Below are 26,877 nucleotides of genomic sequence, written 5' to 3' on the forward strand. Positions count from 1 at the left end.
CAGTCAGTGATGCGTCTGTAGAGGCTATACAGGATAGCTACCTAAGGAGCCCTAAAATATCTGTGCGTGAGCCCACATCGAACTGCACTGAATAGGTATGAAACTGGGAGAGTTCTCCTTTTATGTGGTGCAGATTTCACATTTCTGTAGTCTTTTGTTGCTTTCCTGTGACCAGTCAAAATTGCACCATGACTTTATGGACACACTGTTTATACCTGCATACCAGCATGGGTTCAGCCAGACTGTCAGAATGCCATGGGAGAGGTTTGGCAACTAAATCAACTGAATTCAAAGATTACCTTTATAAGTCAGTATTAAGAGCAAATAAATTATTTGAAAGAATATACTGAAAACTCTTTGTTACAGAGGAGTATTTTTATCAAAGTGCATGTGGATGCTTCCATTATGAAGAGTCTCCCACAAAATGTTCATTTCTTAGAACTCCCCTGCTTATTATCCACAGTGACAGTTTCATGGCTCAATGAAAATGTAATTCTTTAGCTTCAAAGTGTCCAAATACCTAAATATCTAACTGTGATTTATTGACAGTAAACACCATCTCTTGATAATAGGACCTGACTTAAATAAGTGGATCTGGTTTTCCCTTTCTGATGTTGATATCCACTCTTAGATAAGGAATTAGCTTGGTGGGGATGAACAGACTTCTCACAAAGTTTAAAACAGGGGTCCCCAAACATTTTACACAGGGGGCCAGTTCATTGTCCCTCAGACCGTTGGAGGGCCGGACTATAAAAAAAAACTATAAACAAATCCCTATGCACACTGCACATATCTTATTTTAAAGTAAAAAACAAAACATGAGATGGTCAATGTGCTCCTTTCACTGACCACCAATGAAAGAGGTGCCCCTTCAGGAAGTGTGGTGGGGGCCGGATAAATGGCCTCAGGGGGCCGCATGTGGCCCTGGGCCGTAGTTTGGGGACCCTTGGTTTAAAATATGCACACATTAGTTCCGCTGACAAACAATTATTTTGCATTAAAGTACTTCTGTCATTATACCCAGGAAGCTAAGCTAGTTACCCTAACAAAAGACTACAAGGATAATGCTCAAGGGGCCATCTAAAGATCACTTAACAAGCCATATCCCCCAGCACTGAAATTACTCCCTGAAAGTAAGTTAAGCACTTTTGAAAGCTGTGTTAATTCTTCTTTAGGCCAGTTAGCTAATTAATGCTTCAGACCTTTAGTAAATTATTACTCCAGTATACTAAACAATAGATCCCCGTAGATGGATTGAACCTGATTATATGACTTTCTAAAAGACACCTAATGTAGGTGGGAGATATATTATATAACTGAACTTTTAAACATTAAATGCCCTATGATGGTTTTATTTGCCTGGAGTAAAATGAGGGAGGTGGTACAGGTGGCAGGTTATAGGCAAGTCCCAGTTGGTAAGAGGGTTCTAATGATATTTGAGAGAAAGCATAGAAGGCACTCTACTAACAGACGTTCATATAAACTTTAGCTGGGGAAGAACGAGTATAAATTGATTGAAAACTAAAAGTGACCCAGGGACAGCTCTAAATTGGGAGATATTACTTAAGAGCTATCAGGAAGGATGCATGCGGGGGATATTGTTTGGCTAGGTTCAGGTGTAAACAAGAGAGATCAAGGATATCTCCAGGATTCGAGATTGATTGGCTGCAGAGTAAGGGATTGAGCAACAGGGAACAAGAACAACAACAAAAGAATTCAATTTTCATGACTAAGTGAAATCTAAAAGGTAAGAAAAGTAAGAGCACGAAACCTTCCAATGATTTGGGAGGTCCCTCACTCCACTCAATCAACAAAATGTTAGTGACTATCAGTGAGGCACTGATGCACTCAGCAAGAAGAGCTCCTGGGGTTGACCAGGTGGTGGCACAGTGGATAGAGCATCGGACTGGGATGCGAAGAAGAGCTCCTGGGGAATGGCTCCCTCCGGGGAAGATGCCAGCTGGTGGGACATGATGAGCTGAAAGCAAGTGAGGAAATACTGTAGCTCTCACAAAATGTGGAAGCTACTGGCAACTTCTGGCCAGGACAGACAAGAGATGAGACTGTGGTAAAAGATATACATGAAACGATCATGCGAAGTAATCCTCTGGACTGGATCTTGGTACAGGAAAAAGACATTAGTAGAAAAACTAGAGTAAGTTGAATGATGACTGCAGTTTAGTAAATATTGATGTACCAATGTTAATCTCTAAGTTCTGACAAATATCCTACAGTAATAAAAGATATTAACGTTAGGATAAACTGGGTGAATTTTCTGTACTATGTAATATGTATTTATGTACTATGTTTGCAACTTTTCTCTAAATTTAAAACCATCCCAAAATAAAAGTTTATTGACAAAAAAGCCCTAAATATAGATATTCAAACTGTAAGGTCGGTGGATAATGGGGGATGGTCACGTGGGGAACTCAGACCCGCGAACTTTGGCTAGGACCGTCCACAACCAAATGCACCAAAAGAGGCTTCACAGGAACCCTTTGGAAAAAAGCGACCGTCTGCCAGCCAGTGAGATTTCACCGCGTCATATTAGCTCGACTTCCCTAGAGGGACCCTTTAAATATCTCCCACGCGACTTCCCTGGCCTTCATCTCCTCCATCTTTCTTTCTTTGGGGCCAGGGAACCTTGCCGGGTGGGATGCATGCTCTTTACTCAATAAAGCCTTTTGTTATTCCACACTTGGTGGCTCTGGCCCCTTCCTTCCTTCTCGGCGGGGAAAAATACCTTATACAAACAATGGCCTCAATTCACAAATGAAAGTTTTAATGTTCAGAACTTTATAAATTTAATTTATTTTTTAAATTTCTTTGACTATAATACAATTACATATTAACTGTAAAATATACTTGAAAATATAAAAATATGCTTTATCTTGCAACTTAGAGGTAACATTTATTAATGTCTTTTTTTCTGTTAATAGATAATGCATTTTTTTTGTTGTTCAACCATCACTGAGACTAGCCCCTGGATTTTCTTTTTCCTTAATATTTGATCATAAACTTTTCCTTTTTAAAGGTCTTCAAGAACACTTCATTGACACCACTGTCTGTACACAATTTTACCATGACGCTTTACCTAATTCCACATTGTTGGACATTTACACTACTTCCAACTTTTCTCCATTTATAAATAGCACCATTAATTGAATGCTCATGCTTATTTCATTAAGAGAAATTCCAGGCCTGGCCGGTTGGCTCAGTGGTAGAGCGTCGGCCTGGCGTGCGGGGGACCCGGGTTTGATTCCCGGCCAGGGCACACAGGAGAAGCGCCCATTTGCTTCTCCACCCCCCCCTCCTTCCTCTCTGTCTCTCTCTCTTCCCCTCCCACAGCCAAGGCTCCATTGGAGCAAGGATGGCCCAGGCGCTGGGGATGGCTCCTTGGCCTCTGCCCCAGGCGCTAGAGTGGCTCTGGTCTCGGCAGAGCGACGCCCGGAGGGGCAGAGCATCGCCCCCTGGTGGGCAGAGCGTTGCCCCTGGTGGGCGTGTCGGGTGGATCCCGGTCGGGTGCATGCGGGAGTCTGTCTGACTGTCTCTCCCCGTTTCCAGCTTCAGAAAAAAATATGTGTGTATGTGTATATATATATATATATATATATATATATATATATATATATATAAAAGAGAAATTCCAAAAGTAGAATTCCTGAGTTGAATTAAATATTAACTTAACACTGTTGATAAATAGTATCAGTATGTCCACCAAAGCCTCAGAATAGTACCAGTGTACTGACAGCCAGTCTTCCCCCTTCCACCAACAAGGGCTAGAAGTACTTTCTAAACTGTTGTCAGTTGGTTGGTTCAAAAATATTTACCATTACTTTTAAATTTGTATTTGTATTTATTTTAGTCTCTTCTATTTCCTCTTCCATGAATTACCTGCTCATGCCCTTTGCCTCTTTTTGCACTGAGATATTAGGGTATCGATAATTTTTTTTTTTATTCCTTAATATCTGTCAGTGTAGTTGTGGCAAATATGTGCTGTTTTGTTTGCTATTTCCATTTTAATTTTATTATGATGTTCTTTATTGCATAGGGTTTAATTTGGATGTGTATGCATCTCATTTTCCATTATAATTTCTTCAGCAGTTTTTATGCTTACAAATAACTAACTGCCCCAACATTCAACCCAACAAATATTGCCGTTAGTAAAAAAAAAGAGCACTTAAAATTTAGAAAGGGAAAAGCCAGATTACTTGTCCAATTGAAGAAATAAGTTGTTTTTATTTTAGAGACTTTAAATACAGAGGTCTGGATTTACCTGGTAATTGACAATACTAATTCTATAACTTTAAACATTCATTATTATTAACAAATAATACTTACTGAGACAAGCCTTCTTTTCAAGCTTCTATGACAGTTTTTAATTTTTTTTTTAATTACCAGTTTAGCTCAGAGCATTTCCAAAGAACCAAAAAGAATTAATCTCAGAGCATGACTATATCAAGAAAGCTCTAGTTCAGGCAGTCTCCAAGGAAACGGAGGCTATATTAGACACCATTAGTACTTTAATTATCAGCAGCTACTTTCCCCATACTATTTCTAAGCAAGAGTCCAGTTTTTTCTACCTTTGTTTTAATAGTGACAAGAAGGGAGAATGTTAAAATAGAAAGTACACAAGTAAATAGAAAGTGCATAGGCCTTAGAACTTGCTAAAAAGGAGGGTTCAAATCCTGGATACATCACTAACTAGTAAAGTTTACCCTAAATTAATCAAATCAAATGCCCACTCAAGGCTTCATTATCTGCAACACGTGGGTCAATGTTAGTGACACAGACTTATCACTCAATAAATTATTTTGTAATAATTTCCAAAGAAATACCTTGCTTGTTGTAAACTCACTACCAAGAATTGAGTGTGTTCAGTATAACTTTCTGTTCACATATAAACATGTATGTGTACATGGTTTTTGTTTTAATTTTGTTATTATTTTTAAAATATAAGATAAATGATTAACTTGCTTCTATTTTGCAAGTAGCCTACAGAAAAGATTGAACTATTTCCAGGAACTATAGGAAGAAAATCTCCATTTTAATACTAGGAAAATAGGCAAGTTAGGGAATAGTTCTCTTTATCCCACTAAAAGTGGTAAAATATGTATATAAATTACCTCAAAAGTCCCTCCAATAATTCAATTTGCATTTCAACTAGCAGTTTGTAGCATCTGTATACACAAACCAAATCTCATCCTTCTCATGAACACTGAGCTATGTTCTACAGCTGGGCAAACAGCAACACCAACAATATCAGATTAGGAGAAGAATACACCACAGGGTGAAACTGTTGAGAATGAACAACTGACTATAAAACAAGTCCAACAACGGAAAAAACAACAGCAAAAATTCCTCACCATCAAAACTGAAAAACTATTGAAAATAAACATGTAGTTGGCTATAATAAAATTATAAAAACTAAATTACTAAAAAAAAAAATCTTAGTTTTGGGAACTGAACATTTTTACATGGTTGGCCTAACTCTGCTTTTCTTCTTGTAGAACCTGTGCTTCAACCGCAGAATAAAGAAAATCTAAAACAATTTACATTAGAATGAAAATATAGCTGCAAGGAAGAAACAACAACATAATAAATCACAAGCTTTCTCTGAGAAGAAAGTAAATGTTTTTCAAATAAAACCCTGCTGTGAGGGCCAGGTACAGTCCAAATTTATTTCTGGAATTCCAGGGTTGCATAACTGAAGTGTATTTCGATGGAGCTGAACACCAAACACCTTTTATTTTAAAAATCATTTGGTAGAGGGCCACAAATGTTCAATATTGTGTTCCAAACCTAAGCAACGTAAACTGATCTTTAAAAACCTAAATTCATTTTTTGTCATTTTTAAGGTATTTTTAGTTTTTTTCCATTATTAAAAAAGAAAACATTACTCAACAAACACTTAAGGCACTTTAAAAATCATTAAAGAAAAATTATCAAATATATATGCTTTCTTCCCATGGAGAACAGCACAAATGTTGGACATTCAACTACATTTTACAGAAAGTTTAATAACAGTTGACTGCTTGTATAACAATATTCACAGAATCTATGGAATTATAATCTAGGAAAACAGCATCTGCATTTTTTTAATTTAAATTTAAAGAATCAAGAGAATTAGTGGAATATTCAAAAGCTCTATCAATAACCATAATAAGGTATATTCATCTTAGAGCAAATGTACAGTCTTCTCTAAACTCTTACTTCAACAGAAGAGTAAAAATGTTCATTAGGAGATTAAACTAATCTGGAAAAAGCTTGAGCAAAGAATGCTAAATATGATTTATTTTCTTGTTCACAAAAAAAGTTTACAAATCAAAAATTATTTTATTTAAAGCTTTTTAAACAAGCAAATCAATGAGATAAGAGCTTCAAATTTTTTCTTGATGTATATACAGGGTGGAGCAAAAGTAGGTTTATAGCTGTTCATATGGAAAATGATTCGGTATAAATAGCAATACAAGATAAACTGTTTCGCATACTCCCAACTGTAGACCAACTTTTGCCTCATCTATATTTGAAAATCTTAGATGACACTGATAAAGTCTATAGAAGAGTATGCCGCACACTGTTGATAAATAATACTGTTTTTATAGACTTAAATTAATAAACCTAAAACTAAACCTAATAACTAAAGCTACTTAGCATATTTCCCCATGTATAAGACGCTCCCATGTGTAAGACGTACCTTAATTTTGAGGCCCAAAATTTGGAAAAAAAACTTATTACATAAAGTTATTGAACTCAAGTTTCATTCATCATAAAATTCATACAACTCCTCAAGCGGGAAATGTAAGTAAAAATATCTACAACCACAGTATAGGACGCAACCCAGTTTTTAGACTCCACGTTTTTTGAAAAAGGGTGCGTCTTATAGCTGGGGAAATATGATAATACAAGTTTCGTTTAAAAGCTGTTCACTGTGAACTAAAACGATAAAGGGTGGTAGTAATGAATTACCTTGATTCAAAAGAACTGCCTCGGCCCTGGGCTTTTCTTCTTCAGCTTGGTCCTAGAACACAGAAAACACGGTTTAGACCATATTTTCGGAAAATTGTTTGCAATTCCGGAACTGACTTTCCTGTTTGCAGGAAGCCAATATGTAAAACGCACGGTAATGAAGGGACAATATATGAGGAGCCAGTGCCCTCCAGATAGGTGTTCACACCCCAGGAGGGGTGCACCACACTCCATTCAGACAGGAGAGGAATCCGTTATTACTGTTACGGGTAGAAAAACAACTTTTCCTCCTACCCCTCTAAATTCTTCTGGCTGGACTAATAATCAAATTGCTATGAGATGGATTAATAGGGGAAAATGACCAAAGTTGTTACATATGTACATATAAGGGCTCCATAAAAATACGAGACCCGAGGACAGATTGGGCAGTTAAGGCTCATACGCCGAGTGAAGTAGGGGGGAAGGGCTGGAGGACTGGGGTCTGGGACTCAAGGGCAGGAAAGCAGTTCACATGGAGATGGAAGAGGACACACATATTTGGTGAATAAGCATTTGCTGGGCCATCTTAACAACGAACATTGAGAGGACTTGTTCAAAGGGGCCTTGCTAGGTTCTTCCCCGTCTATCACACTGATTCATATTAAACTATAGTTACCTAAGATAGTAGCTCCCTTCCCAGAGTAGGCCCTCTATCTCGATTTTGGGGGCAGTTTGGGGAAAGTCAAAACTTTTTCTGAGTATTTTGTTTCTTGAAAATAATCAGGCATATTTTGGGGTAGAAAACACTATTATTACCCTTCAGTGTCCTAAGTCGTTACTAAAAGGTCAGTTCACTGACCATTAATATTGAAGAGAGTGCCTCCCTAACGGGCTCCCTGAGTCTGACAGTCACACAAGGGACAGGCTGACAGAAGAGGCATGCTCCACAGAGCCAGGATCTATCTTCCAGGATGTACTACAGTTGATAAGGCTCAGTTAAGATAACATCATCTAATTTTAGCCAAACAGACCTTCACAGAATGAACAAATGATCAAAGATTCCTGGGAAACACTACAGACCAAACATGAAGGACAGATTGGGCAGTTAAGGCTCATACGCCGAGTGAAGTAGGGGGGAAGGGCTGGAGGACTGGGGTCTGGGACTCAAGGGCAGGAAAGCAGTTCACATGGAGATGGAAGAGGACACACATATTTGGTGAATAAGCATTTGCTGGGCCATCTTAGTTTGGAAACACTACAGACCAAACATGAAGGACAGTACAAGCAACCAACAAGAAGCTGGCAGGGCTTCTGTCCATGGAGCAAGTGACTGACCAGGCACACGCTCATGGCACCACCAGGCACAGGCTCGCGGCACCACCAGGCACACGCTCATGGCACCACCAGGCACAGGCTCGCGGCACCACCAGGCACACGCTCATGGCACCACCAGGCACAGGCTCGCGGCACCACCAGGCACACGCTCATGGCACCACCAGGCACAGGCTCGCGGCACCACCAAGCACATGATCACAGCACCACCAGGCACACGCTCACAGCACCACCAGGCACACGCTCACGGCAGCACCAAGCACATGATCACAGCACCACCAGGCACACGCTCACGGCACCACCAGGCACACGCTCACAGCACCACCAGGCACACGCTCACAGCACCACCAGGCACACGCTCACAGCACCACCAGGCACACGCTCACGGCAGCACCAGGCACACGCTCACGGCACCACCAGGCACAGGCTCGCAGCACCACCAAGCACATGATCACAACACCACCAGGCACATGCTCACGGCAGCACCAGGCACACGCTCACGGCACCACCAGGCACACGCTCACGGCACCACTAGGCACAGGCTCGCGGCACCACCAGGCACACGCTCATGGCACCACTAGGCACAGGCTCGCGGCACCACCAAGCACATGATCACAGCACCACCAGGCACACGCTCACAGCACCACCAGGCACACGCTCACAGCACCACCAGGCACAGGCTCGCGGCACCACCAGGCACACGCTCATGGCACCACTAGGCACAGGCTCGCGGCACCACCAAGCACATGATCACAGCACCACCAGGCACACGCTCACAGCACCACCAGGCACACGCTCACGGCAGCACCAGGCACACGCTCACGGCACCACCAGGCACACGCTCACGGCACCACTAGGCACAGGCTCGCGGCACCACCAGGCACACGCTCATGGCACCACTAGGCACAGGCTCGCGGCACCACCAAGCACATGATCACAGCACCACCAGGCACACGCTCACGGCAGCACCAGGCACACGCTCACGGCACCACCAGGCACAGGCTCGCAGCACCACCAAGCACATGATCACAACACCACCAGGCACACGATCAGGGCATCACCAGGCAAAGGCTCACGTCACTGCCAGGCACACACACTCACGGCAGTATTGATGGAAATTTGACCATATAGCAAAGACAAAGCGATTCGCTTTTATTCTGAAGACAGAGTTGGAAAGAGCATTTGTCAATGAGTATCTAGACAGGTGTTCTATTCACATAATTTTGAGGCCATAAACAATGTGTGCCCCTTATAAAAACTCATAATTGTACACTTAAAAATTGGGGAACAGTTTCCCAATTTAAAATCTTACAAATGAAGAGTTTTAGTGGGCTTTGAACTCATTTTTGGAAATGTAAATATGCAATACTTTTGATTAGTTCCCAGGAAAAACTGTCATCAGAGTATAAAAATTCAGCAGCTGAAATATATAAAATCTTTGTATTATTGATGAGTGACACTGATAAATTATATCATGATTTAGTCATTTAGGACAACAATCATCTCTTCAGTTTACTCCTCTATGTCTTTGTTACATGTCTTTTAAAGCTATGACTAGAGTGACTGACTGTCCCATCTGCTCAGAACGGAGCTGGTCACAGAACTAAAGTCCCAAACCTGGGGGATCCTTCGATTCCAGTCAAGTCAGATGGTCAGTCATCTTATCCTAGATGTGAAACCAAACCTAAAAAACCAAACCTGAAAAAACAGACTTCAGATAATGATAACACAAAGCTTTTTATCAGACTTTCAAAAAGGAATCATGCATATTAATATTTAGGTTAGAGCAGGGGTCCCCAAACTACGGCCTGCGGGCCGCATGCGGCCCCCTGAGGCCATTTATCCGGCCCCCGCTGCACTTCCGGAAGGGGCACCTCTTTCATTGGTGGTCAGTGAGAGGAGCATAGTTCCCATTGAAATACTGGTCAGTTTGTTGATTTAAATTTACTTGTTCTTTATTTTAAATATTGTATTTGTTCCCGTTTGTTTTTTTACTTTAAAATAAGATATGTGCAGTGTGCATAGGGATTTGTTCATAATTTTTTTTATAGTCTGGCCCTCCAACGGTCTGAGGGACAGTGAACTGGCCCCCCATGAAAAAAGTTTGGGGACCCCTGGGTTAGAGCATACTCACTGTTAACTGTTAAAATAAATACTATTAATTTCATCTTTATATTATACCTTATCAGTTTCTTTTTTTAGTCTATGGCTAAAAGTACCAAATACAATTTGTGAGGTAGTAAATCATATAATTTCCAAATAAACAATCAAGTTATATGTATCAAGATCTGTGATTAAAGTTCCTTTATTGATAAGTAAAGCAAACCAACAAGTTTGCAAATGAAAGCATCAGGCTGCCATTTGCCCAGAACGCCACATGTAATTGAGTGTGGTTGATTTCTTGCGATTCCTTAGCTTGCTACCTTTCTGTACATAGAATTCATTTCCATTTTTGAGTTCATGTGGTTTAAAGTAAAAATGTATTTAGAAACAAATAATGCAGGGGAAACATTCCTTACCTGTCCTCCTCCATCTGGCCAACTTATAATACCTCCACCCAGTAATCACTGTTATTAGATTTTAATATATCCTTGCAAAATTTTCTTGATGAAAATACAAAGAAACATGAATACATATTCTTATTTCCTTGCTCTTGTGCACAAAAGGTATCACATCATAATCCTGTTTTCTGCTTTTCTTTTCACTGACAAAATACCTGGAGATCTTTGTCATGTTATGAAGAGCATTATTGTACTTTTTTACTAGCTGCACAGCATTCCCTGACTGGATAGTTCATAATTTATTTAGCTGGCTCCATATTTATGGGTAATTAGATTGTTTCTTATTTTTTTTCCAATCATAAAAAGCTGCAGGGAATCTATGGAATCACCTTCCAGAGTGGACTTGATGTTCCTGCCGGCAGTACCGTCACCAGGCTCCTCAGGACCCGCGCCACTGAACAGCCCCACACGCCTGGAGTGGGTCTTGTTTTCCCACCACCTGGCTGAAAGGCTGTGTTATCAAATTTGTGGATTTTTGCCAAGATGACAAGTGAAAAATGATATTTCACTGTAGTTTTAATTTGTGCTTGTTTTTCTATGAGGAAGGGGAAGATCACTTTGTATATTTAAAAGCCATTTATAATTCCTTTTCCATGAAAGAACTCTACATATTTGGCCCGCTTTTTGGTTAGAATGATCTTTTGCTCTCAACAAATCACAAAGATTAGTCCTTTCTCTATACTATGAGATGCATTATTTTTTTTTTTACAGTTTGTCGTTTTTCTTTTTTATTCTTGCTAGAATATTTTTAATATGCAGAGATTTTTGTTGTTTGTTTCTTTTAAGAAGAGAAACTATAAAACTTTTATTTGATGGCTTCTAGATTTGAGTAATAGTTAGAAAACCTTTCTCAATTCCCAGATTATAAATCTTCTCCTTTGTTTAGGTCTGGCTGTACTAGGATGTGGTATGAGGTAAAGCCACATATTTTTTCCCAGCTGACCATTCGGTTGTCCCAAGAACACTTACTGAACAGTCTTTCTGCTACCAGTCTAGGACATGTGTATCATACGTTAAACCCCATGAGCATTTGCTCCTTCTTCTGGCTTGTCTCTTCCCTTGTTTAGGATGTTTGTTCCAATGCCAGTGCCTTTACTTCTGTAAGCCTCGGCTTCCCGACCTGAGTCTTAGAGATACCCTTAACTTCTTCACTAGATCATTTTAAGAATTTGAGATCAACAGGCAAGCCTTATTACAGCACATGACACACAGTAACTCTCAATGGTAACTATTACAGTTATTCTGCCAGATTTCAAATTGCTAAGAATGTATCTGTCTTAAATATTACGTCAGCCTGCTTATTTGTGTTTACCACCTGAAGAGACGATCTCAAATGAACAAAACCTCTGATGAAAAAAGAATTTTAAGAGAATAGTAAAGAAAAATCATCACACCCCAACTGAATTAATTTATAGACCAGGAACTGGACTGGGTTTTAAGGGTATACATAAGATAACAATTTCTTGTTTGGTGCACTGACTAGCTGTCATTCGACAGGAGTTTACCATCTGCTAAATGGCTGATTGAAAACCACAGGAAGGCTGGATTCCCTGCCCTCACGGGGTTCTCACCCAGCTGTGATAACACCGACCTCCTGCTCTCCGCACTACTCTGCCCATCCGCGGCCTGCCTCAGCACCTCTTCCCTTTGGAGGCTCCTCCCTTCGGAGGCTCCTCCCTTCAGAAGCTCCTCCCCTCAGAAGCTCCTCCCTTCAGAAGCTCCTCCCCTCAGAAGCTCCTCCCTTTGGAGGCTCCTCCCATCTCACCACCGGACCCCATCCAGTCCTTTCTCAGTTTCACAACAATCAGTGGATCTCTCTCTCCCTCCATCAAGTTTCAGGTGTGCAGATGCAGACAGAATCCACAGTACAACTCTATCTGGATGCCCTACCAGCTCCTGATGCTCAGTAATTACAAAATGAATTCAGCCTTTGACACTCCAAGTTTCTTGTCCCTGTTCAAGGTTCTCTAGACTCCCTCTCTCACTTCTGTCACCCACACTTCCTCCTGCACCAGCTCAACCCCCTCTCGCTGGCAGGATTCTCAGATGGCCCCTATGAACCACGCCCTTGTAGAACCTCCTCCCGGGTGGGGGTGAACCCTACCACTTGCTCCTAGACCACAGAATATGGTAAAGGAAATGGCACAGTTGCTCCCGCGGTTGTATGACAACATATAACCCCACCTCAGCTGACTAGAACAAAGAGTACCCTGCCAGCCTTGAGAATGTGGGCTGCCGTGTTGTGAGAGAGCCGTGTGGAGAACTGCAGGCCCTCGGAGCCGAGAGCAGCCCCTGCCTGACAGCCCGCAAGAAAGCGGCCACCTCAGTCCTACCGCTGTAAGGAACAGGGCTCTGCCAACAAGCACCGGAGCTTGGGAGAGGCCACTGAGCTCCAAAAGTATTGTACCTCAGCCAGGCTCATACTTTGATTTTACCCTCTGAGACCTCGAGCAGAGCATCCCTTTAAGTCACGCCTGGACATCTAACCTACAGGAAATGTGAGGTCATAGTAAATGAGTGTCTGCAGCCGCTCAGTTTGAAGTAGTTTGCTATGCGGCAACACAAAACTAAACACGCCTACTGATCCTTTAGAAGTCAGCTCAGAAAGCTTTCTTTAATCCTATTTCTTCCCCCCAGGCTACCTTGGGAAACCTTCTGAAGCCTGGAAATATCCTACACAAATCTCTATTACTGGGCCTATCACATTGCAATACCATCATCTGTCCTACTGGTCTAGCCTGCTTTGATGAGCTTACTGAAGGCAGATAGTATGTTCATCGTTTATCCTCAAGACACAGACTAGCACTTAGTCTAGCTCAACAAATATCTGCTGAGTGAAGGCATGAATGCAACGTTCAAGAGATTATATTCTTCCTGACCAGTAGTGGCACAGAGGATTGAGTGTTGGCCTGGGATGCTGAGGACCCCATTTCAAAAACCTGAGGTTGCCAGCTTGAGCACAGGCTTGCCAGCTTGAGTGCAGGGTCACTGGCTTGAGCATGGGATCATCAACATGATCTCAAGGTCACTGGCTTGAACCCAAAGTCGCTGGCTTGAGCAAAGGGTCACTGGCTTGGCTTGAGCCCTGCCTGGGTCAAGGCACATATGAGCAGCAATCAGTAAACAACTAAAAGTGAAACAACTACAAGTTGATGCTTCTCATTTCTCCCCCTCTCTTCCCCTTCCTATCTCTCTCTCTCTCCCTAAAGAAAAAAAAATAGTAAAAATAGTATGGTCTGCCTGGCAGACCTCACATTCATAGTTATCGTGGACATCTCTGTGCAATTAATAAATAGCATCCTGATAAAACATACTATAACTCAGTGCTTCTCAAACTTTAAAATGCATCTGAACCACCTGGGGAATCCTGTTAAAATGCAGATCTTGGCCCTGGCTGGTTGGCTCAGCGGTAGAGCGTCGGCCTGGCGTGCGGGGGACCCGGGTTCAATTCCCAGCCAGGGCACATAGGAGAAGCACCCATTTGCTTCTCCACCCCCCCCCTTCCTCTCTCTCTCTTCCCCTCCCGCAGCCAAGGCTCCATTGGAGCAAAGATGGCCCGGGCGCTGGGGATGGCTCCTTGGCCTCTGCCCCAGGTGCTAGAGTGGCTCTGGTCGCGGCAGAGCGACGCCCTGGAGGGGCAGAGCATTGCCCCCTGGTGGGCAGAGCTTCGCCCCTGGTGGGTGTGCCGGGTGGATCCCAGTTGGGCGCATGCGGGAGCCTGTCTGACTGTCTCTCCCCGTTTCCAGCTTCAGAAAAATATAAAATGCAGATCTTGATTCAGTAGATCTGGAGTGGGCCCTGAGATTATGAATTTCCAACAACCTCCCAGCTGATATACTGCTGAAGGTCTGTGGGCTTCACGATGAGCCACACAGCCACTGTGTGCCAGGCAGGCCGTGAGTATGGGGAAGCAACAACCCCATCCTAGCCACCTCTTCTACTGCGTGTGAAATGATGAAACATGTCTTATTTTCCCCGATGGTTCTTTGCCCTAATTTCATCCCTCTTTACCAACTCAGTACATGAGAAATTTACATATTCAAGACAATGCGAGTCTCTTATAAAGGTCTACTACAAAAAATTGAAATGGTGACAAAAAATAGTATTCAAAAGTTGATTATGTGAGCACAACAGCTACTGAGCATTCTTATAATCACTGTATCATTAAAATATAAAAAGAAATATATAATGTGCTGCTACTCAGTTACTTGATTAGGATGTTTGATTCACACTTCTTTATTTGCTATTGAAATTCTGCCTAGATAGAAGAAACATACTCCTCCCAAAAATAAATTACCTCTCATTTCAAAGTTAAACTACCCAAATTCCTTATGTCCATGTTTTCTAGATATATCAGGGTTATAGCTATACACACCAAAGATCATTATTTTATATTTCAGAATAAATTTACATTTTTCTTATGATATACTGACCTAATTTTTGAACAATTTTACAAATAAGAAAGGATTTAGTATCATACAATAGAGCAGAAAAAATGCTGAATTTGGGGTGAGGTCATCTAAGGTCAAATCCCAGCCCCACCCACAAAGCACTATGTGATCCCTGGATGTGACTAACAAATGACTGCTATTCCCTGGACCTGATTTCTCCTGTCAGTAAAATAAAGGGACTGCACTAAATGTTCTCCAAAGCTCCTGCAGGCTTTAACATTCTTTGCTTCTGTCTGAGCTAATTATTTCATAACTGTAATAACTCAACACTGCTACTAATGAATTGAGAATTAATTTTTAAAAGACAAAGAAAAAAAAATGAGCAGTTTGCCTAATCCTCCCAGACACAACACTTAAGAAAAATCAAAATAAATTGAGAAAAATAAAACCATTTCTACGATTTCTCAGGTTTCAAACTCTAGTCCTAAAAACTGAAAATAAAGTTTTAAGGGGGGAAAAAAAACAGTGCTCTAAAAAACAGGAGATAATGATTTAAGGAATATATATGTCTCTGCAATGGTACATTTTCATTTGTCAACTTTAAATCCGTCATTTTGGAAGAGAGGATTATGAGATAGGAAAATCACTGAAATGGCCCTAGAGGCATCACATAGTTTTACTACAAATTACAGTGACATTTTCTAATTAATCACTGTCTTATGTTTCCCTGACTATGAATTTCAATCAAGGAAGCAAAACAAAGGATTTTCCCTGACTGATCTGTGTTTGGCAGCTGAGAGTCAGGGCCTCAGAACTGTCAGATAATGCCTCCTTCCTCTCCCGCCCTCAGAGTCCCAGGGGCAAGGAAGGGCTCTGGAGCACCCTGCTGTCCCTTTTCCATGAGAACAGAGGGGCACAGCTGTTGGTTTCACAAGTAGAAAACACTGGAATCGTATTTAATAATTCCAGTAATAAACTACGATGGTATTTGAATTTTATCCGCTGTTTGAAGTCCACTTTTCAAATTCTCGTTTGGTGTGATCCAGCGTGAAGGTAAATGATATTAACCTTTCAGATAAAAATTCAGGAAAGGATTACTTTCCGTTGCCCTGCTGGGAATTCAGATGCAGAGAGAAGGAAATGCTTTCATTTTGTTCAAAGACTCAACAACTTAGCTACAGTCTCTAAATGAAATCTCTCTATAGTACTTGTATTAATACTGTTTGTTTGGTTTTTAATTTTCTATGTTTTATGATGCTCTGACATTTGGGGGGCTTTTGGACAGGGGAGGGTTGTTCCTTTCTGAAAAAGCGAATTCCTAAAGATTACAAACAACTTGCCTGCATTGTGTGTCTTTAATGTACAAATCGACCAATCCTGAGTGCACACCTCAGCTGCCTCTTCTTACCAGGCTCTTGCAGCCTGGGATACGATCCTCCTACCCTAAATCATCCCAAGGCCAGGTACTAAACAAGCTCAGACAGCCCCTGTAGCTAACAACCAACAAAATTATTCAAACCAGACGATTCTAAATCTGTTTGCCTTGCTTACCCTGCCTTGCTCATTCCTTTAAAAAACACAATAAAGGCTTTTCCCCTACATTTCCCCCTCACTCCTGCCTCCTGATCAACTTTGGTCCTTCCCCATGTGGTCCTGCATGAGATGACGTACCCTGTCCTCTTGGGAAATGTGAATAACAAACTCACTTTTCAATGGCAACTAGCTCTTCATCTGTTAGCCTCACTGTAACTGAATAAAAACAAAATCCCGGATCTTAAAATAGTATTTGCTAGACTTACATAAAAAAAGAAACAACAAAAGAAAACAAACAAACAAAAGGATCCCAGGCTGGGGAGCTCAGTTGGTTAGAACGTTTTCCCTATATACCAAGGTTGTGGGTTCAATTCCTGGTAAGGGCACATAGGGGTAGAGGGGGATAGATGGTGATAAAGGAAGATTCGGCTTGGGGTGGTGAACACACAATGTAATATACAGATGATGTATTGTAGAACTGTGCACCTGCAACCTATATAATTTTATTAACCAGTGACACCCCAATAGATTCAATTTAAAATTTTTTTAAAAAGAATCAACCAATGAATGCATAAATAAATGGAATAACAAATGGGTGTTTCTCTTAACTCTCGCCCTTATATCAATAAATAAAAAAATTAAAATCAAAACAAAGGGGGAAATAGCTAAAATAGCTTTATAAACAGCATTCTATGATTCTTCCATATATAAATGAATTTCATTGGCTGATGCAAACTATTATCAGTCATAGGCAGGGTAACAAAATGATAAAAAAAAAATTTAGAACTACTGAAAAGAAGAAGCTAAAATAATCCTACCCTAAACATTTTGTCAATATCTATTGAATATTTAAGGATATTAGAAAATAGATTTCATTACACTACATCCAACTGTGACCTATGTTTGAATGCCAAGTCCAGCAGCCACAATATCAAGTATCAATATAATATAACTTCCTCTGCTCTGCTTTCAAGGCTCTCGAAGATCCAGATTGCTGGTGCTCTAAGGCAGTGGTCCCCAACCTTTTTTGGGCCATGGACCGGTTTAATGTCAGAAAATATATATTTTCACGGACTGGCCTTTAGGGTGGGATGGATCAGTGTATCACGTGACCAAGACAAGTGTCAAGAGTGAGTCTTAGACAGATGTAACAGAGGGAATCTGGTCATTTTTTAAAAATAAAACATCGTTCAGACTTAAATATAAATAAACGGAAATAATGTAAGTTATTTATTCTTTCTCTGCGGACCGGTACCAAATGGCCCACAGACCGGTACCAGTCCGCGGCCCGGGGGGTTGGGGACCACTGCTCATTCAGCCTCAGGAAAGGGTGACGGCATCACTGTGGGGCTTGTGTCTGGCCTTGAAGGATGGAGAGTATGTTATACAGACATGTTTGATGTTTAATTTATTTAACAAAAACATTTATGCAATGCAGACTTAATTCTATTGTAACAGATGGCTCTTAAATCTAACCTGGTAAAATGTAGTAAGAGAGAATACAACTAATTTGCATTTTAATATCCAGTGTTCTCTCTAGGCAGCTTACCTTGAGAGATAAGACAGTTGAAGGGTCATAGCAGGGATCACCGGGGCCAAGGAGGCATAATGAGCAAAGGCATCGGGTTGAAAGCAAATATGACATACGGGATATATGATGAGATTATAATGACTTGCCTGACTGAGCAGATGTTGCTCTTGGCAGTTTTGTAAAATGAACGTTGGACTGAGAGGGTCAGAATATTTGGATTTCAGTCTTAGGCTCTGGGGATAATTAGTTCTGTGACTAAGGATAAGTCCTTTGCCAGACTGAGACTCAGCTTCTTTGTCTGTAGAACATGAATCCTAGATCGGAAGACCTTTAAGGGTCTTTTCATTTCCATAAGACTAAGCTGTGGTATATAAGTGATAGAAAAATGACTAGGAGGATCTGCAGGCTGAATGTGCCTTAGAGCAGTGGTCCCCAACCTTTTTTGGGCCACAGACCGGTTTAATGTCAGAAAATATTTTCACGGACCAGCCTTCAGGATGGGATGGATAAATGTATCACGTGACTGAGACAAGCATCAAGAGTGAGTCTTAGATGGATGTAACAGAGGGAATCTGGTCATTTTTTAAAAAATAAAACATCGTTCAGACTTAAATATAAATAAAACGGAATTAATGTAAGTTATTTATTCTTTCTCTGAGGACCGGTACCAAATGGCCCACGGACCGTACCGGTCTGTGGCCCGGGGTTTGGGGACCACTGCCTCAGAGCACTAATGTGCTAAGTACTTAGCTGTACTGCATTGCTCTAGATAAGCTGGTACTCTTTTACCCAGCAGTAAGAATCCTTTAGAGTTAGACAATATATAATGTCTTTTATTTCCATTTTTCAAAGTTCATACAGTTAGCTCAGTGGATAGAGCATCGGCCCAGTATGGATGTCCCAGGTTCAATTTCCAGTCACACACACAGGAGAAGTGACCATCTGCTTCTCTCCTGCTCCCTCTCCCATTCCCTCCCTTTCCCATTTCCTCCCTCTTCCTCTCCCACAGCCAGTAGCTAGATTGGTCTGAGCAATGGCCTTGGGCACTGAGGATAGCGTGGCTGGTCTGAGTGTTGGCCTCAGGTGCTAAAAATAGTTCAGTTTATTTGAGCATCATCCCCAGATGGGGCTGCCAGATGGATCCTGGTCAGGGCGCATGCAGGAGTCTATCTCACTATTTTCTTTCCCCTCACTTAAAAAAAAAATTAAAAAGCTCATAATTCACTAATTAGATATAGATTCATAGATTTTTAAGAGGTTCAGAGGGAGAGGAAGAATAGTTGCTAACATTCTCAGTATCTGATATTTATATACACAATTTTTTACTTGAATAGTCAAATAAATTTCCTTTATTACTTGGGAAACTTACATTTTAGTAAATTCAAAATTTTATAGCCTGATTTTTATGCCCAAAATACCCACATACACAGCAAACATCTATGAAATCACCTTGGAAAATAAAAAAAGCAGAAAGCTTAGTTTCCTTATTATCATGTGCCTACACCTTCCTAGTCATTCTAAAAGTGGTGAGTGGGCCCTGGCCGGTTGGCTCAGTGGTAGAGCGTCAGCCTGGCGTGCGGAAGTCCCAGGTTCGATTCCCGGTCAGGGCACACAGGAGAGGCGCCCATCTGCTTCTCCACCCCTCCCCCTCTCCTTCCTCTCTGTCTCTCTTTTCCCCTCCCGCAGCCGAGGCTCCATTGGAGCAAAAGATGGCCCGGGCGCTGGGGATGGCTCCTTGGCCTCTGCCTCAGGCACTAGAGTGGCTCTGGTCGCGACAGAGAGACGCCCCAGATGGGCAGAGCATCGCCCCCTGGTGGGCGTGCCGGGCGGATCCCGGTGAGGCACATGCGGGAGTCTGTCTGACTGCCTCCCAGTTTCCAGCTTCAGAAAAATACACACACACACACACACAAAAGTGGTGGGTGGAAAAGGAGAGAAAATGGCACCAAAAATGACACTTTTTATTTGTGTTGGGTGTTGGGGAAAAGCACATGTTCAGGGGGTAACAGAACAGGGAAGCGCCTCTCTTCAGGGCTGGGCAGTGCTGTGGAGGCCAGCTCGGCCAATGGAAGTTTATCCACACAGTAGAGCCTAGAAAATAAACATGTAATAAATCTTAAGGCACCCCCACAGACACTGTCACAAAAAGCAAAAATTGGGTGACCTCTTTGAAGGATGATAAGAAAGAAAGGCTTATCAAAAATTTAAATGCACACACTCTTCAGTACAATTTTACTGATAAGACTTTATCTATAAATCAGCTACCAATGTATGCCAGGATACATGAAAGAACACCAGCTGTAACCATGTGTATAACAACAAAAATAGAAATCACCTAAATGTTTACATTAGGGCACTCTTTAAGTAACTTATAACACACTCACAGAGTGAAATATTGTGCACCTTTGAAAACAATGACAAGATCCGAATCTCCAAAATATGCATGCTTGAGCATAAAAAAGCAGGACTCAGAACAAGAGTTTGAATCTATCTGGATACATGTATGCATGTATCATGTATGTATGACTATGTGCATAAAGGCTTTAGGGGCTTTTTAGCTTTCTTTTTTTTTTCTTTGATTCCTATATAAATATACAAGAAAATATAAACAGTGGTCACACCTTTAGAGAAAAATTTGGGAGTTTAGCATATGTTAGTAGGTACAAAGAATTTATATTATTATTTTAATACCTGTGAGGATTATTTGATATTTTTAATTATGTGCCTATATATTGAAAGATATACTGTAAATATTTTTGAAATTTTATGAATACAGAGAAAATATTAGTCTAGGAAGACACCATTGATAGATATATTAAGATTAGCATCTGAAAATTATTTGATATCGAAGAGATTAAATTACTATCTCTAAAGCAGATGATTAGAAAGCATCCAACTATTCATCAGTTTAATATTTTATTTAATCTGCCATGCTATTTTGTTTGGTTGACTGAAAGTGTCACTTACTAAATCATAAGGGCAACATGAAAAGTAAAGGATGTTACCAAGATATCAATCAAAATTCACACGTGATTATAGCGATAGAACTCAAACAGGACTGAACCCCTCTCTCTCCACAGTGAATGCAGCCACAGATGTGAACCTGCTTACTGTATTATACTATTTAATTTATCTAATGAAAATGGACACAGTAACTGGCAATGAGCCCCAAACTGACAGTGCAAAGCAGAATTCATCCTAAACGTGCATCTTTTCAATTACCCTTTGTGGATATCCTTTAAAATAATTTCGTGTTCCAAAAACCTCAAAACTCAAATTAGTATTATGGTCCTTTGAAATGTCATTTTCTTACTCTTGATCAAAGAAGTCCATTTGCATGAAGATGCCATTGAACACCAGGAACTTCATTCAGGAGAAAGTTTTGGAAATTCAGCTGCACAAGGCACCATTCTAAAACAGCACCTGTGTAAGTGCTGAGCAGCTCTGAGTTCCAAAGGAAAACCCCAAAGCGGGCTGGAAACAATGGCAAAAGCATCAGTATGAAGTCAGAGACCGAGTCGGTCTGTAAGAGGAAACTGGGGTTCGAGCCAACACAGAAGAAGAGACAGGGCTGAAATATTCATGTCGTAAAGCAAAATAATGGAAGTGCTCAGAAGGGGCAATAATATATACTTTAAAGAGAAGTGACACTAAAGTAGAAAATATGCTGGATAGGAGAGGTCATCTCAAATATTAAACGAAAAAGTTAATAAATAGGCAGCAGCCATTACCGATTATAACCACGGCACTATTGGGAGGTAAGGTATGCCCAGCTATTTCCCTAGGACAGTATTTCTCAAACGTGGGCGTGTAGCAGAACCACCTGGAGGGCTTGGTAAACTCTAGATTGCTAAGCCCCACCCCAGAGTATCTGATTCACTCTGTCCGGATTCGCATTTCTAATAAACCCCCAGGTGATGCTAATACTGCTGGTCAGGAGGCCACAGCTGGAGAATCACTATCTAAAAATAACTGGGAACACATCAGATACCCTATCTCTTCAGATAGCATGGCACAGCAAAACAAAAGTACCGAGAGGAAGGGCATTCTCCCAAACCTGAGACAGGTGTGGGCCCCCCCCGGGTCTGGGACACGCAGCCCCTCTGAGTAAGCTCTGCAGGACACGCTCAGAGCATGCACCTCCCGTGGAACTGGGCTCTAAAGCGAAAACGCGGGGAGCTAGAGCTCAGAAAGCATTAGCCACCGCGCTTCCCATGAGGCTGACCCTGGAGACAAACAGCGCAATAGCTGACACAAACCTGTGTTTAACATCTTAAAAACAAACACAGACCACACCATAGCTTCACATGTCTCACTTAACGCGTGGAGTTCATCTAGCCACACCTAACCCGGCACTGAACATAAGATGTGTAACTGTCACTTCAACTCTAATGTGAAAATGTGTACCCATACCCACATGCAGATCTCTGCACCCACACTCAGATAAATAATGAGAGCCCAGGACACAGTGAGAATGCTCTCATGACCCACTGACCCCAAAACAATCACCACAGAGCTCTCCTGGTCACTTCTGCCCACCCTGAACTTTGTAGAAATACAGGAAGTTGACCTAGGAAACAGCAGAGGTTATTAGAGGCATGATGCACATTATAGACCCTGCAGCTGTCGAGATGTCACTGTGAGGTGTTTGCTAGATAGGATTAACATTTAAACACTATGCTCTGAATAAAGCAGATTACCGTTCACAATGTGAATGGGCCTATGTGAAAGGTTGGCTTCCCCTGAGGAAGAGGGAAGTCTGCCTGCAGATGGCCTCTGGAATCAGGACTACGACACCGACCCTCCTCTGGGTCTCCACCCCGCCTACCCGCCTGTGGACTGCAGACCTGCCGGCTGCCGGTTCCATGAGTCAATTCTTAGTTAGTTAGTTAGTTAGTTAGTTAGATGCCCATCTCCCAAAATCAAATAAGTTTCTGTCACCATATATTTGTTTGTCCCTCTTTATTCCTCTCCTCCATATCCCCCTTCCCCTCATACCACTTCGCTTTCGTCTATGCCCATGAGTCTCTGTTTTATATCCCACCTAGGTGTGAAATCATATATATAGTTCTCAACTTTTTCTCATTTACTTATTTCACTTGGTATAATGTTCTCAAGGTCCATCCATTTTGTCTTAAGTAGCAACATGTCATCATTCCTTTTTTTTTTTTCCAGAGACAGAGAGAGAGAGTCAGAAAGAGGGATAGACAGGGACAGACAGACAAGAACGGAGAGATGAGAAGCATCAATCATTAGTTTTTCATTGCGCATTGCGACACCTTAGTTGTTCATTGATTGCTTTCTCATATGTGCCTTGATCACGGGCCTTTAGCAGATCGAGGAACCCCTTGCTCGAGCCAGCGACCCTGGGTCCAAGCTGGTGAGCTTTTGCTCAAACCAGATGAGCCCACACTCAAGCTGGCGACCTCGGGGTCTCAAACCTGGGTCCTCAGCATCCCAGTCCAACGCTCTATCCACTGCGCCACTGCCTGGTCAGGCATGTTATCATTTCTTATGGCTGAGTAGCACTGCATTGTATATATGTACCACTTCTTCTTTATCCAGTTCTCTATTGAGGGACACTTTGGTTGTTTCTAAGTCTTGGCTGTTGTGAATAATGCTGCAATGAATATGGGGGTGCATGTGTCTTTCTGTACTATTGTTTTCGATGAGTCAATTATTTGACATAAATCTCAATATTCTCTCTCTTTCCATATGTATACTTATACATATAATTCATCATTATCAAGTAAGGACAGAAATTGTGAACAGCAATTATGACAGGACTGGCAGCTACTCCTACTTTTTCTATTTCTCTGGAGAACCCTGATACATCCAGCCCTCTATAGTTCACAATCTCTTTCCCTTACTGCACAATAAGCAATTGTCTCCATCTAAAAGAAGAGGTCTCCTTTCAGTTTTAAAATGAGGATCATGTTTTGAAATATACCAGACTGTAATGATACTTCTATTCTAAACCACTCTTATAGTTTGGGGGAAAAGAAAAATAAAAAACTCAACCCAAACAAACCAGTTTCAGGGGATTAAAAAAATATCTCCACATTGATCGTAAACCATGAAAAGGGTCCAGAAACTGACATCTTACCAAGCATCCATCCTGATTCAAATGCTCTTTGGGATCCAGACTAAGCTTCCGCTTCCTGTTGGGCTGTCTCATTGCCACCTCAGCAGTCCTCAGCAGTGTTTCTTCTGAAAAAGAGTGCCACATAAAAATTCAAGGGGTCTTGCTCCTTTAGAAGTATAAAAACAAAACAAAACAAACAAAAAATGCTTTCAATTATATTTCTTATAATTGGTTGCCAAAATACCCTGATAAATGAGCTGACATAAAAATTGCACTGTTGCTTTTATAGCCCCTCATGTAATAATAATTTAATGGGGAAAGACATAAGTTTTCTACCTCACCCAGAATTTATGTCACAAAGAAAATAGATATTATTTCTTTTGGTCTTATCTATCATAAAATTTTGGGGGTTTTTATGTAGCTGATCTAACCAATTAGGATGCACTGCAATGTGCTTTATGGCTTCTGTGCTCACCTGGTCTGTCCTCAATGTCAAAGCAAAGATACTCTTGGTAAGAGGGCTTAGTCACACAGGCATAGCACAGCAACCTGGAAGAGAAAGAATAAAAGTTTTTAACCTATCCAATTTTTCGTGACCATTCTTCAGTACATTAGTAAAGAGCTGTAGACAGTCTTTGAAAAGTTACTTGGAATGAGTGTTTTGACCGAGCAGGTTAACCGTTTTGGAGAACACCAGTAGCACTATACAAATACCATTTGAGCTATAATTCAAAGTCACTCGCTTTGCATAATTTTAACTGCACTGACATGCAGTTTGTAAAAAAGTTTAATAGACCTAAATCACCTATAATCCCCAATATTTTAGAATCATATATCCAACTTCTTCCCTGACATTTCCACCTAAATACTACAAACTGAACGTATTCACACCTGAGCTCACCATCCCCCTCTCACCGCCTCCCAGTTCTCTCTCTCTTTCTACTGCACTAATGACACCACTGGTAACTTATTTGCCCATAGCTGTCCCTTACAGTTGTTCACACTGGACTCTACACAAGAGCATCAAGCTAAGGAGCAAACGGGAGCTGAAATCCACCCTGTGCTCTGCAGACATGCCATTTCCCCCACTACAAGGTTATTACATCTGCAAGGAAGAAAAGGCATCTTTCCTAATTCAAACAAAGACACCTGTTGGACTAATGCTCACCCTGACTTTACCTGAACGTGATGCCTCGGAGTTAACATCATTTCACCCTTTACACCACATCCCACACTCTGTCACCAGGTCCTCTGAGTTTTTCATCTACTAAACATTTCTGAATTCGTCTTCTCCCTCTACTCCTAATAACTCCCTGACCACCTCCAATCTTATGCTCCAATAAACCACAAGTCTCGCAGTCCTTTGACACATTTAAATGCCTACACTTGTCCCTCAACCTTGGAATGTCTTCCCTACTATTCACCAGCCCTGTTCAACCTCTTCTTACCCACCCTTTATGACTCAACCAGGAGACTCATATCCTTGAGAAAAGACTTCTTGCTTATCTCCTGCTCCCAGTGGATCAAGTGTTCCTTAATTAAAATTCATTGTACCTATATTTATCTTTGCTACAGCATTCAACACTTTATACTATATTTTTATTCACAGATATGTCTGCTCTTATTACAAACATTGTGAACTACTGGTCCTTATTTTCCATTGTCTAGAGGCGTCCCCAAACTACAGCCTGCATGCTGGCTGCATGCAGCCCCCTGAGGCCATTTATCCGGCCCCCACCCATACTTCCGGAAGGGGCACCTCTTTCATTGGTGGTCAGTGAGAGAAGCACTGTATATGGCAGCCCTCCAACAATCTGAGGGACAGTGAACTGGCCCCCTGTGTAAAAAGTTTGGGGACCCCTGGTTGGCTCACAGCTGACTCTCAATGTCTTTGTTTCAACCGCATAAGCCCGTCTCTGAATTACAAAGAACACGCAAATGCCTTAGGTACCACAGATATTAGTTTCTGACCCATACATTACTCCTTTCAGAATACTGTATGACTGGAGTAAGTGTAGGTCTCAAATTTAATTCCTTTCCCTATTTCTTTTGTATTCAAAAACAAAAAAACCCCACTTCCTTATATCCATCTACTTCTAGTCAGATGATATTTTTGTCCTTAAAACAAATACTTATCCACTAAATTCAATGATATCACATTCATTTTGTAGGATGTAAATACAATTTATCATGCCTAGCTGCCAGCAATACTCTGAACATCTATGCAAATGAACAGCTTAGACTTGAGGCCTCTAGCAACATCTGACTGCATGAGGCACAAGCACCGCCAAGGCTGGCTTGGATTTCACAATTGGTAATACACCAGGGCTTGTCAGAGTTGGATATGAAAAAGTTAAAAGCCTTTGCAATTTAAAGTGTAGCCATTAAGATAAACAAACCTAACACACTTTTAGCTAGGCAAACAAATATGATTTAAATTACTAAAATCAGAATGAGGGAGGTTATATCGGTAATGATCTTACATAAACCAAAGGA

The 26,877-nt window shown here is 41.3% G+C and overlaps 1 protein-coding gene across 3 annotated transcripts in view; it reads right to left on the reverse strand.

Annotated features, from left to right (window-relative positions):
* L3MBTL4 (L3MBTL histone methyl-lysine binding protein 4) overlaps positions 1-24,503 on the reverse strand; it is a 398,557-nt gene extending 374,054 nt beyond the window's left edge. For all 3 annotated transcript variants that reach the window (XM_066247317.1, XM_066247315.1, XM_066247318.1), the window contains exons 1-2: positions 24,403-24,503; positions 6,970-7,021 (exon numbers count right to left, since the gene is read on the reverse strand). In XM_066247317.1, the coding sequence (XP_066103414.1) occupies positions 6,970-7,021; positions 24,403-24,474 (124 nt within the window). In that variant the 5' untranslated portion in view covers positions 24,475-24,503. The remainder of the gene's footprint in view (positions 1-6,969; positions 7,022-24,402) is intronic.
* Between the last annotated feature and the right edge of the window lie 2,374 nt (positions 24,504-26,877).

The sequence above is a fragment of the Saccopteryx bilineata genome, chromosome 11 (assembly GCF_036850765.1).
Source record: "Saccopteryx bilineata isolate mSacBil1 chromosome 11, mSacBil1_pri_phased_curated, whole genome shotgun sequence".
NCBI classification, from domain to species: domain Eukaryota; kingdom Metazoa; phylum Chordata; class Mammalia; order Chiroptera; family Emballonuridae; genus Saccopteryx; species Saccopteryx bilineata.